Source organism: Stegodyphus dumicola, chromosome 6 (assembly GCF_044657685.1).
Source record: "Stegodyphus dumicola isolate Sdum_Otavi_A_Nest chromosome 6, ASM4465768v1".
NCBI lineage: Eukaryota > Metazoa > Arthropoda > Arachnida > Araneae > Eresidae > Stegodyphus > Stegodyphus dumicola.
This window is the reverse complement of record NC_140773.1, coordinates 153,329,192-153,342,788: the sequence shown is the minus strand read 5'-3', so window position 1 is coordinate 153,342,788 and position 13,597 is coordinate 153,329,192. Positions and strand designations below refer to the sequence as shown.

The following is a 13,597-nucleotide window of genomic DNA, read 5'->3' as shown; positions in this document are numbered from 1 at the left end:
TAAATTATAAATAATAAATATTGTAATATTTTAAATTATAAATTTTTAAAATATCGTAAAAGAATATTAGATTATATACCATAATACAACTAAAAGAACAAATTTTAAAATGTATAAGACTTTTAATATTCATATATTACATATAACTTTTAATATTTATAATAAATGTATATTAATTTACGAAATGGGGAAAAAATTTAAATGACGCACGTAAGCTCAGTGCAAATAACTTAAAACGATAATCAATCCTGTTGTTGAGATTAAGAAGATGAATGTATACGGAGGCAAGAAAAAACAGCGTGATGTAATTGACATCATAACATCGATCTGAAGAACCGATTTAATAATGTATTTCATATTGTAGCATATTAAAAAAAAATCAAAAATCACCAATTAAGATCTCTTTTTCATTCTTGATTTAAAAGAAAAGCGAAGTATTTTCTAAATAACCTCTATAAAATTCCAAAACTATATAATACATACATTTTTAGATGTTGAAATTTCAAAATCATAAACGTCAAATAGTCGAAAATATCAAACGATTTTCGAAAATTCGCCATAAAGTCAGAAATAATGTTTGAAAAACGTCATAAAAATTTCATTAAAAAGATCTTACCACCTCTATCCGATGGTACAAACTATAAAATTCTGCGATTTTTAGTCTATTGGTTAAACGAAGATACATACGAAACATAGTTTTAACATCAAATTAAAAACTAAACCGAATTTTAAAAATATTACTTCACCACACTGCATTATCATTCCCAAACAGCGTGTATACAAAATTTGAAAAGAATTTATCACAAACTTTTGAATATAGAGGCAAACATTATAAGTGAACTAAATAAAAGCTTTTAAAAACAGACATAATTTCCCTTGTTTTCTAATAAAAGGATAAAATTCGTAGAACAACTTTATATTTTCATATGCACTGCTGGCCACCCAAATTACAACACCAAGAAAGACAAGAGATATCACAACAAAATTTATTTAGTAGATAACATGTTGACCAAGTATCAAATGATTAAATTTATAGACTTCTGTGAAGTGTGGTTCCTTCCAGAATCAATAGCCAGAGTAGCGGCCAGTTGATCTGGTGTGGCAGCTTGAGATGTAATCTGGGTCAATCGTTCAGCAACCATGGACCACATGTTTTCTATCGGCGAAAGATCCGGAAAGCGAGCCGGCCAGGGAAGCAGTTCAATCTGGCGATTGACGAAGAAGCGTTGGACAATGCGTACCACGTGTGCTCGCGCATTATCCTGTTGAAATATGGCTGTGGGAAAGCCCTGAAAGTAAGGAAGGACAACTGGTTCCAACACCTCGGAGATGTAGCGTTGGCTGTTTAAAGTACGGGCAATTAGAGGAATGCGAAAGTGATATCCAATATCTCCCCATACCATAATACCCGGTGCAGGACCAGTGTGGCGGTGCATAACTCAGCTGTTCAGCATCCTCTCTCCACAGTGTCTCCAGACTCTAATCCGACAATTGTGATGTTGCAGACAGAAGCGTAACTCATCAGTAAAGACAATTTCATTTCCTTCTGCCGTCCACATCGTTCTTTCATCGCACCATTGGAGGCGAAGACGTCTGGGTCAAGGGTAGACGAAGCAATGGACGTCTTGCGGACAGACCACTCTGCTGTAAACGGCGTCGAATGGTAAGCGCAGATAATGGATGATGCGTTACAGACTGAAGTGGTGCACTGAGGTGGATACGATCGAACCCGTCAGTCCGTCGTACCCTCCACACTCTCGGTAGGCCACTATCCTTCCTCTGTCGAACTCGGATATTTGATCAAACGATGATCGGTGTTTACTACGAGTCATAACTGATCGTTTTTTTAAAACAACAACAACAAAAAAAAAAAAAAAAAAAAAAAAAAAACAAAACCACAATTGCCGAACTTGAAATCGTCGAAAACTCCAAGCCTTAAATAGCGCTTTGAAGTGGCGCCACAGGTGCGCGTGATTTGCTTCTGCGTTGAAATTCTAACCATTTGCATATCTCATTTCCGCTAATGCATGTTGTAAATTTCATGTTATTTGCATGCTTCCTTCAGGGTGTTGCATTTACGGTGGCCAGCAGTGTACATACATTTACGGTGGCCAGCAGTGTCATTCATTTCATTAATCATGAAATACAAGATTAAATTTTATACTATTTTAAAATTATCATTAATTTATGAATACAAGCCACAAATAAATAAATAGCTTTAAAAAAATGCACAAACTCAAAGCAAAAATTTAATTATAGATTTAATTTATAATGACTCAAATACAACACAAGCAACAACTTTTCATTTTGCGCATAAAAACCTGAAAAGAGTTTGCTCAAACAAGCTCCACTTAAGCAAACTTATTAGATCCCAAAAGATCTTAGCATGCTGAAGTTCTGAAATTTCGTAAGCTAAGCATCTCAACGATGCTTAAATCGGAGAAATGGCACACGATTACATTATCTGAATACTTTTAAAATATTCAGATACGAGTATCGCTATAAGATCACACGGCCATTAAAACAAAATTTCTCTTACAATTCTTCTAAAAAATTTTACATATAAATCTAAGGTCAGATTTCTAAGCATTTAAAGAATTCATTTGACAGAAAAGCAAGAGAGTTGGCAACATCTTATACAAAACCATGACTTTCTTACTTTTAAATAAACGCTCTAAATAGTTACTGGAAAATGTCTCTCTCTTTTTGCCAGATTTCACATAAATCTAGGATAACATTTGAAACAAAAGTTAAACTCACCTATGAAGAAAACTAAACTCAAGTCCCCAGAATTCCAGTCACGATACACTATTTATTTTATTATGCAGGATGGGTAAGAGATTCGGCTTCCTAATAAACAGAGTGCTTTAATATCTTCAAGGACCTTAAAAACTGCTGAGTTGGTATCCAATTCTGTATGGATTATGTAATACTCTGGGACGGAAGCCAACTCAGCGGATTTCAGGATTTCAGTTACGATACACTCTATATCGTTTCAAATGTGCAGCCTGGCGGTAGGACAGGAAGGAAGAAGTGGGATTCCAAATTCCGTCATTGATTGTAAGAGTTTAGTCTCACCGTACTTAATTGCACAGCCGCGCCTCAATTTTGATGGAGAACGCCCGAAAATTTTCCACCCTTCTTCCCCTACCAGCAAACCACTCGAAAGGACTTCCGGCTCGTCAGTATTTTAAGTCCCCTGAAGCCTCATAGATACTATATACTTACAAATATTCCCGTCTTCTCCGAAATTCAAACCTGGACCCAAAGGTATGGCAAACAGTATTACAAACCACTACACCAATCAGGGAATATAAATAACAGGCATTCAAGAAACAGATCCTCCCCCCTTTCCATACAACATATGCTGCACACAGACGCAGCAAGATGGCAAGCAGACTTTTATTTTCTCAACCATTTGTTGCTAATCGATATTAGCCCAACAGTGGCCATGTGGTTAAGACCACTGAACATTGGTAACTCGAAACCCGTAAACAGGCTAGTTGCAAGGGTGTTTTAGAGGTTTTCTCCACTTACGTGCATATTAGCCAGTTTCTTTTGAAAGTCATCCGTTTCTTTAGGCAGATAACCCTCGTGCACTCTGCCGTGTTCAAATAACTTTATCTACCTTACTGCCATGAATTCATGGAAATCATGAATCATTGTCGAATCATGGAAGTCGATGTCAGGAATGATCTCCTAAGGCGATTATGGTCCGATTACGGTCCTTGGTAATAATCTAATTCCCTTTTCATTCTAGTCTGCAGAAGATATTTTGGTGTATACAGTTGGGAATCATATACAACTGAACTCACTTTTGTTCGTTTCCTATTAATTCCAATCTCCAAAAATGATGTAAATGTTTTCTTCGTGACGCGTAGTTCAAAGATATAATAATTAAATCCTAATTTGTAATTTGTGTACTCTTATATAAACCTTTTAATTCCTAACATTTCTAAGCGGATAAAGCAATTCTGCCCTAGTGTTTGTGTTAAATTTGATGCAAAGCCTTCCATTTAAACGCAAGTTATTCATTTTTACGGTGATCCTTTAGTTTTTCACTCCAGTGTAAATATAACATAATCCACACCCATGAAAAATGCAGGATGCACAAATGTTGCTCAAACTGCGTTTCCCAAGAAAATCAGAGCTATGCAAACACAGAGTTTATACTATTTTTAGAGTTTATTCTATTATTATTGTAACTGAAAGGTTACTCACCTAGATATAAGTAACAACGTTTGACATAACATCTGTTAGAATAGGTAGAATTATTTTTATAAATTTATTTGATTTATTTTATTCGTCATAAAATCTATTAGAAAGAAGATAAAATGATTTTATTGACAAAATGCTTCCAAAACGCTCGTTTACTTTATGGAAATACTTACACATTTGCTGGATAATTATCTTAATATTTTAGTACATGCTTCAATATTTGCTTAACAAACTTTCTCTAAGCAAGCACAGCATTTTGTGGCTCTTGCATTACAAAACTAAATCTGTTAGAAAATGTTCTGAACGAAACGCATATCTAGAATATTAACAACACGCTCAGAAACTCTGCATCGTTAAATAAGACATCAAACTTCGATGGAAAGGATAACGCGTTTGTAAGAATTACCTTAGGGCATACTCAAGCAGAAGATGAAATGGCAAGAGTTATTCTAAGATATATGATAAAACTAATACGTAAAAGAGCTAAGTCTTACCTTATTTTAGGAAGTTACACTCGTAAAGTAACTTACTTTACTAGTAAATCAAAGCAAACCATTACAGGGACATGAAAAGAATGATTCTCTAAAAAGATTCATAAATTTCTGAACTTTCCTAAACTTCGCTAACAAGAAACACAGCTACAATACGTTTAGCTATAGGTTTGCTATCGAGATAATTTCTTTTATGCAATACAAATCAAATTTTGTATATGATTAATTCCAAATAAGTATAAAATTACATGAAAATCGGTAGACCAGTGAAACCAAGGTGATGGTAAAACATATATTATGGGAAATAAATTATATTACAAACGAAAACCCAAAATGAAAAACGTACTAATTCTCCAAGTCTTAAAACTGAAATTCACAGATGCTAAACTTATAACTGGGTTAAAAAAATTAGTGTTACATATAACCATATTTCTCTAAATAAATAAAAAATGTTTCTCAAAATATTTCTCTACCCTTAGATTAAAATACCTCTTTAAATGAGTTCATTCAAGCAAAGGGTAAAAAAGTTTTTTGTTTTGCATCACAAGAAGTCTTACAAGCAAATAACAAATATTTTAAACAGATAATTAAACGATGTGTGAAAATATTATTATTATTATTATTAAAATTAAAAAAGAGCTATTTTTAAACGAAAAATTGCGAATATATGATGGGTAACTTCTGATCGAACCAAACTGAAATTCCAAGCTGGTAAAGGATAGAATGACTAGGCGGATAACCGAAAAAAATTACTTAAATGTTTATTAAGCCATGAAACAGTGAAGGTGTCCGATAGCGAATGGCAATATTAAACGAAATTAAAACTTTATACAAGAGATTAATTAATTAATGGTCTTTATTGTTTATCTATACAAATTTCAAATTCTATCAACTACTAGAAAATTCATCAACTTCAAATTCTATCAACTACGCCTAGCATTATTTTTCTACCCATTTTCAGCTTCTGAATGCTTAAAATTCCTTCTAATTTTTTCTGCAAAAATTTAATAGTTCATTCATTCCTTCCTGCGTTCATGCGAATGTGCGAATTTTAAAATTATTACTTATGTCTGCGATGTTTTCATCGTGCGATGGCTTGCGGGCGCTTAATTTTTTCCCGCGATATTTTCGTGACGTTTTCTACCACGATATATTTGAACTTACCACAAGACATAGATGTTTTCCAATTAGATGTTTTTCCCTTGGTTTCTTTTCTCCCACGATGTTACGTATGACGAGGGTTTCGCCTAGCGCCTTGCGTGTTTCGTCCGCGATGTATTTGTCGCGATGTTTTCGGTCGACACCGCTAAACAAGTGTTTCCATAACTTCAAGTAACACGAATTCTATACAGCATATTTTAATACTTCTTAATTCCATTCAATCCATGACTCATACATGGTCAGATACATGATTAAAATTATATACCATTATCTTCCACTACAGAATAATTCCAAAAACAGGTTATTGAAACCACAGTATAAGCCATAGGCTAAAATCTGAATCTCCAGGAAAGCGTATGAGGCATTCTCTTTCAAAAATATATTACTAGTCATTAACCAAACAATACAGATACAAAAGAAGAATTCAAAGTAGAGAATTGTGAGAAAATAGGACTTTTAAGAAAGGCAGTACTGAAACTCTTGTTTAAAATTTACATTTAATAGAATTAAAAATTATTCTCTTCTGGCTATAATCCAATCATTTCTTTTTAAAAAAGGCAAGTCCAAAAATCATTTTTTTCTTACATATTATTACATCACGTTAAGCAATGCTTATACTTTTGCTACCACTTATTTAATTTCAGAGCATGAATGATAATTTTGTTTACCTGAAATGCTGCAATTCTACTTTTTGTATTACTGCCAGCATTTAATGATTTCACTACAGGGATAAAAAAAGTGTGACACAATAATTATAATTTACCTAACACAAAATGTACGATTTCTTTTTTAACACGTATTTGAAAAAATGAAACGAAGAACATGACAAACAGTGACATTTTCCCCCAGAGGTTCTAGAAAACTGGATACAATTGCAAGAATTGTTTTTTAGCAATAACTTCACAAAAGGAAAACAATAAAAATTCCAGCATTCCTCCCATTCTCCCGAGATGGGAAGGGACACACATCAAACTTATATGTAATTAGCATAAGAAGCACTGGTGTGCAAAGAACGCTCATGATGCAGATGTATTAACATTATTTCTTATAAGTTATATGTCTAAAACTGAACCCTGATAAGGCGGCCAGCATTATACTATTTGTCCGTAACTAGTTTTCACCAAAATGCACTAAGAAATTTTCTGTCCTTCTCTTGCGTTATTTGCATAGGCTATAAATTCAAAAATTTCGATTTTAGCCTTTCATAGTTTTTCCTGAAAGCAAGAAATGCATAAATAACTGATATAACGTGCTTTATTTTATTCTTTAGCTGTATACTGCAGCATTCGGAAGCAATTTTATGAAGTTAAGATGTTAGAATCAAAAACGGCAAATTTTTATCTGTTTCCAGTCTTAGCACCTCTACATGTCAATCACATCTGATTTAAGAATTGTGGAAGATTTTGTGGAAAAGAGCTTTCGAAGTCCTTAAATCAAATTTGATTTCAAAGAGTCAAAATTTACAGGTAATCGTCGCATTTATAATTTTAAATGCAACAATTTAAAATTTATAATAATAATTATATATATATATATATATATATATATATATATAATTTTATAAAATGTAAAATATATGTAAATTTTAAATAAAGCTAAGTGCAAAAATAATTCATAAACCAAAGAAAGAATTATTTAAACTTAATTTAACCTTATTCTTTTTAAATTCTTATAATAAATATTTTAAAAGAATATTTTTAATAATATATTTTTAATAGGTTTCTATTATTTTTTTCAATTACTTTGAAAGAAATTTTTATATTTCTGTCTCAGAATTTTAATATATGATTTTTATATTTAATAAGTCTTTATTATTTTACCAAATTAAATAAATAAATAAATAAATAAATTTGAATTAATCACTGAAACATTCAAACAAAATTACATTCAAATTTACGATCGTCTGACATCCACAGAGGACGGTACGGTATTTAACGGAACCTCGCTACACACAATTTTGGGGCTGAATTCCTATTCCGAACAAAACATACATATGACTGTAAGATCTTAGCTGCATGAATGTGCTTAAAATCTGTCAGTTCGGTCATATTTTTGATGCTATGGAAAAGAGAAGTATGAGCAATCCATATTCCAACTCATGGTATGGAGTTTAATGGAAAATGCTCAGCTTATGCTTTAAATTTAATAATCCAATGCAATCCATTCTAGTGCAATCATATGTGTTTTTAAAGTAGCCCGATAATTCGCAAGTTGTATCTGAAATACTAAAATTATTATTATTATGTTATCTCTAGTAGATATTCAGACTGCATACAAGTACACACTAAGCAATCGGGGTTTGAGATTGTTTTGTAAGGATTTCACAGTCTTGACAAACTGCATACCTGAGCTTTTTGGAAAATGTGTGCTCTCTTCATTAACTTCTATTTAATCACAATTCAAGTCAAAAATCGTGTACAATAGCTGCCTTATCTGAGGTAAAATTATAACATAAGTAATAACTTAATTTAAGCTGAGTTTAACTTAAGCTGTTTAATTTAGGTTTAACCATTTGCTTTAAGCCGGGATATTTTTAATTATTCTACTCTCAAAGAATAACAATACCAGTTCAACAGCTCGCTTTACATGCTTCGTTCGTAAAAGAAATGCCATGTGATCACGGTATTTTTATGCTTTGAACCTTCGTCATTCTTTAGAAATTGAAAACACCTCTGCTACTTCGCAATAAATTCTAAAGTAACTATTTACTCGATGGAAATAATCGCCACACACCAGATATTCGGGTGTTTGCACCATTCGAACTCAAAGAATAACAATGACATGTGATGCCAATATTGCTGTGGTTTAACAGCGCACAGACATTTTAACTACATTTTAAAAGGTCAGATGTACACTTCTCTTATTTATAATCGTTTTGCAAAGGAAAATTTAAAATAATAACAATTTCCATTACTTGCAAATCTTTTCACATGAGTGTGAAAAAATTTGCATAGAATGTACAAAACTTTGGTTTGCTCGCCTCAGTTATTTCTTCACTTCGCGTTTTACCTCGAAATATAAACTTCTTTCCCTTTTTTTATATAAAACTATAGCCTTTATTGAAAGCTAATTAATTAATAATTAAAAATAAACTATATTAAATTTCTTTTGAATTATCATATTACATTCAATAGCTAAAACAATTGTCTCGATGCTTCGAAAAACGATACGCAACGTACATCTTATTTATATTCATTTAGAAAACATTCTTTTTCAATCAAAGTACTGTTCCTGTTATATTTTCAAGTTATTAATGATTTTTTATCCAAAAGTGAAGAAAGTTCTACACTATTTTCAAAAATCTACGAATCGTCTACACATGAGTCTCGTAAATAACGGTTCTGTGGATAATACTTGTATAATGGCTGCCACCTCATGCAATTTAAATCGAAAAGATTACAAAGCTCCTATTTACGATTTCATAAGCGATATGCACTTATCTTTTTTCAGTCATAAAAATTTTACACTGGCTATATGCAGGACAGTTCGAATTTTGTTATTAAAAGTGAATAACGTTACACACATCTCAGACGAAATAATGCACTCGAAATTGATCACGTTATCGGTACACTGAGACTGCTATTAGGGTTACAAAAACGTTGAATTCGCAAGCAGAATATTCAGTGCAGGCGCTATCGAATAAAAGGGTGCTTTCCCTTTATTTGCAAGTAACATTTTTAGATTGTCCCATATTATTAAGGTTAATGCATAGAATATTTTGTTAATTTTTAGTACCTTTCGAAATGCGTGCTTAAAAATTAACTATGCTTTCATAATTTACCAAAAATTAAAAACAGGTTCACTTTAAAGATAAAGCCAGTAAGATATGCACTAATAGAGACACAGTACAAAAACTGTGACTTCATAATTATCAATTTTAATGAAAATAACACGCCAAGTTCAGAGAAATAATATACTACATTTATGACCTCTAAAAATATCAATGCTAGACAAAAGAATTATATACCAAATAATTTTTTTTGCTGTTCGGTGTTAAAAAAAAAAAAAAAAAAGGAAGCGGTTACAATGTAAATAATAATAATTTCGTTTTCTGACTGTTCAATGTCTCATATTTGTTTTGACAAGCTCAGTTTGGGCACACTTCAAAACTAATCACAGGCACCAGATTAATGTACTCTCTACTGAATTTCTGACGGAATGATAAAGTGCTAAAATTCTAGCATTAACTAAAATCTGAACTGATATTCAGATAGACTAATACTGCAACATATATCAAAAGGCTATAAATTAATGAAACTGAAAAAGGTATTATATGAAACAAACAATAAAAAATACAGGAAATATTTTACCTGATCATTATCTTGAGCTTGCCAACTATCATTGCTCTGAAAAAAAAAACGAGAAAAATTATCAAAATATCGTTGGATGAAGAACATGATATATATAAAATTTAAAAACTTGATCCTAACTTTGGCATATAATAATTCAATACAAAATACATAAACACTTGCACTGCTTGTAAATTGCGTGTTACAACCATGGCTAGTGATTAGGATTATGAAATCTATTTTTCATCCATTTCATTTCAATATTTATTAAACAAAGGAGATAAAATAATTAAAAATATGTTCAGCAGTACAACAAAAATAACATTTCATTAAGCACATGAATCATCTGGCTATTTTTAAGATTTTCAAACATGGTCAGCATGCATCTAATGGATGTAGCTGCACACTGATACATACATAAAATAATAATAAAAGAATAAATTTTAAAAAAATAAAGAAAATGGATTTACGAAATATATAAAATTATATCTCCGAAATTTATCAAATTAAACATTTAAAATAAAGAACAGCTTTTAGAAACTAGACAGAATCTACCTGATATTTTATAAAAAAACTACCATTAATTTGATTTTTAGTTCAACAAGCATAATTCTGAAATTTATGAGTCGGTCTGTGCAAACAGTAATACGATAGCCTGCGTTATTCTGCCTTGGTTATACAGCTTCGAAAGACATGTTAAAAATTCTAGCATTCACCAAAAATCTTTCAAAGTAAATTTTCTCATAAAGTAATCTGATTCTTCTTATGGTCCTGATTAACTTAAAAAACATACAATGTACGCAAAGGAAAAAAAAAAAAAAAAAAATAGCTGCCCCAACAGAACAGTGGTTAGCGACGCTGAGTGCCGAAAGGCCCGGATTCGAATCCCCCAAAAGGCATGGATGTTTGTAAATGTAGAGTGTGTTTGTGGCATGGGGACACTCTAAATATATGGCAAGCCGAAAGTCCTCACGAGAGGTTGCTGGTAGGAAAGAGGAGTGGGAGACCCTCGGACCCGTTCTATCGGGGTGATCTCTATCAAAACGGGGTGTGAGAGAAGTGGCCCTATCACCCATATGGTGCTCAAGGCTCTTGCTAAAGACGGGCGCAATCTTGCTCCATGATGTATTTCGTAGAATTGTTCTGATGTTATTGTCAGACGAGTGAGAGTGAGATAAGTCACAATAACAAAACATCGATATCAACAAAGATATCAAACATATCATTATAACTTTCAACCCAAACTCCTACGCTTTTCAGCGTTACATTACGATACCAAATTGCTGCGCGAATGAATGTGGCCAAGCAAATCTTTATTTTTGAGGAAAAATATATATATATATATATATATATATATATACCATTCAGCAAAGGATATTTAACCTCCGGGTGGTAACGGGTTCCAGCTTAGAGTTTTACTGAATTATTTTTCTTGCATTCCTGCAGAATATCATATATCATAACTCTTATTAGTGAAAATACTGATCACACGCTTAACTAAAATAAAATTACCAAGGACTTCCATGAAAAACTATTCTTAAATTTGAAAAGGGTTCTCAAAATTTGTAGTTTGATTTATGGTTCGTAGAACCCACCTATACAGGTTAGGTATAATGTTTTCACGACATTAATTAAAGATAAATTTATTTCTCGTGTAAAACTGTATGATAGTTTTTTATTCACTTTACATTATTTAATTCTTCGGATAATATGGACACTACGAAAAAGACAGTAGAGAAAATGGTAGAATGGCTCTAAGAAATGGCAGATTACCTTTTCATACACAATTGGCGCAGGTACATTATCAAATTCAAAACCCTTTGCTTTTAGACCACAATTAAAAAAAAAAAAAAAAAAAAAAAAAAAATACATACACACATTCTTGCATATAGGTCCAAGACACATTCATCCTCCCTCTATCCTCCAATAAGAATATACATTTTTCTTAATATTCTCATTTGCTCTCTTCTGTACTAACTGATTATGACAAGAACTTACACATGCGCTGTATTTTGAACTCATTTACTAATAAAAATATTTGTAATTGAATTTCATGGCTTAAAATGCAAAAAAAAGCTGTCGAGTATTTTGCAAGCGCCCGCAAGAAACGGGAGGATCATTAAAGTCAGCTCTCAGTTCTATGATTACTATTTATAACAAATCCTGAAAATGGCCTTAAAATAGGTATATAAAAATAAGTATACGTCAGGAAGAAGACAAATTAAAACAAAAATTAACTTTTATTAATTAGTTCGACAAAAATCTTTTATTTTCAAAGCACAGGCTTTACGTTGCTATTAAAAATAGGCTGTCATGGTTACTAAGGTATTTCTTTATACTGGGATACAAGTTTTTGTATATCCTCGTTCACAGTTCTGCTGTCCATATAATGAGATAGGTAGTCACTATTCGTTGAAACTCTTCGCTTTCAGTAAAGTACTTTCAATTAAACTCTGATCATCTTCAAAAACAATAAATAAGTGGCCGAATATCACTGCACTGACCTAACATCTCCAACAGGATTTTCAGTGGGACATTTAGGAGCACAGGGTATAATACCCAAATTCGCTTCCAGTAGCAGACATCTTTTCAAAAAATTAAAGCAATTTTGAAGAGACTAACTTCTTTTGTTCCTTTTTTTATAATGAAGCGGTAATAAAAAATAAACCTGAGATCATATATTTACTTTCAGAACGTACTATGCATATTGACACAACAAGAAAAGGTTGCATGCAAGTTATACCTGGTCAGGTTAACACTTATTACTGCTGCCCACTATTCGTTTCAGAACTTATCTCAACAGTAAAAAAGACACGATTCTAGGACAATATACTAAGGATTACATGAGGACTACAGATATAAATGGAAAAGGCAGATATTATTTTTGACCTTTTTTGTTAAAACACGTAACTTTAGCAGTTATTCACCCCTCCCCTCTGCTATTAGATGAATCAGTGTCATTAGATGAAAACCAACAGCCTTCAGACCTACAAACCAACACTATGGCTATATTTACATCAAATTATTTTAAATAAAGTAGAATGATACCAACTATCGTCGGACATTGTTTTGCAACTACCAGAGATCAGATCGAAATTGAGAGATTTACTATAATATAATACGTGTGAAGATGTAAACAATTTATTTCTATATCGGCGTAAAATAAAAATTCGACAGTAAGTAATTTTTAAGATAAACTTTCATTATTTTGAATGCTTTACACAGATCTCCTGCATGCAAAATAAAAACCTAGATATAAAAAATAAAATTAGATACTTTATATTACTAACATTTCATTAAGTGAATTAAATCAATAATAAACCATAAATTGCATTGAATTTTATGAATTCCAATATAAAAAGGCAAAACAAATATTTAGCATTTTGTATAACATCCGAGTACGGTAGCTAATTCATAAGTGAATGTTTTCAATTCAAA

General features: G+C 31.9%; 1 protein-coding gene across 7 annotated transcripts in view; it reads right to left on the bottom strand.

Annotated features, from left to right (window-relative positions):
• LOC118184470 (disks large 1 tumor suppressor protein-like) overlaps nt 1-13,597 on the bottom strand; it is a 711,253-nt gene that overhangs the window by 243,648 nt on the left and 454,008 nt on the right. For all 7 annotated transcript variants that reach the window (XM_085819058.1, XM_085819059.1, XM_085819060.1 and 4 more), the window contains one exon: nt 10,181-10,216. In XM_085819058.1, the coding sequence (XP_085675184.1) occupies nt 10,181-10,216 (36 nt within the window). The remainder of the gene's footprint in view (nt 1-10,180; nt 10,217-13,597) is intronic.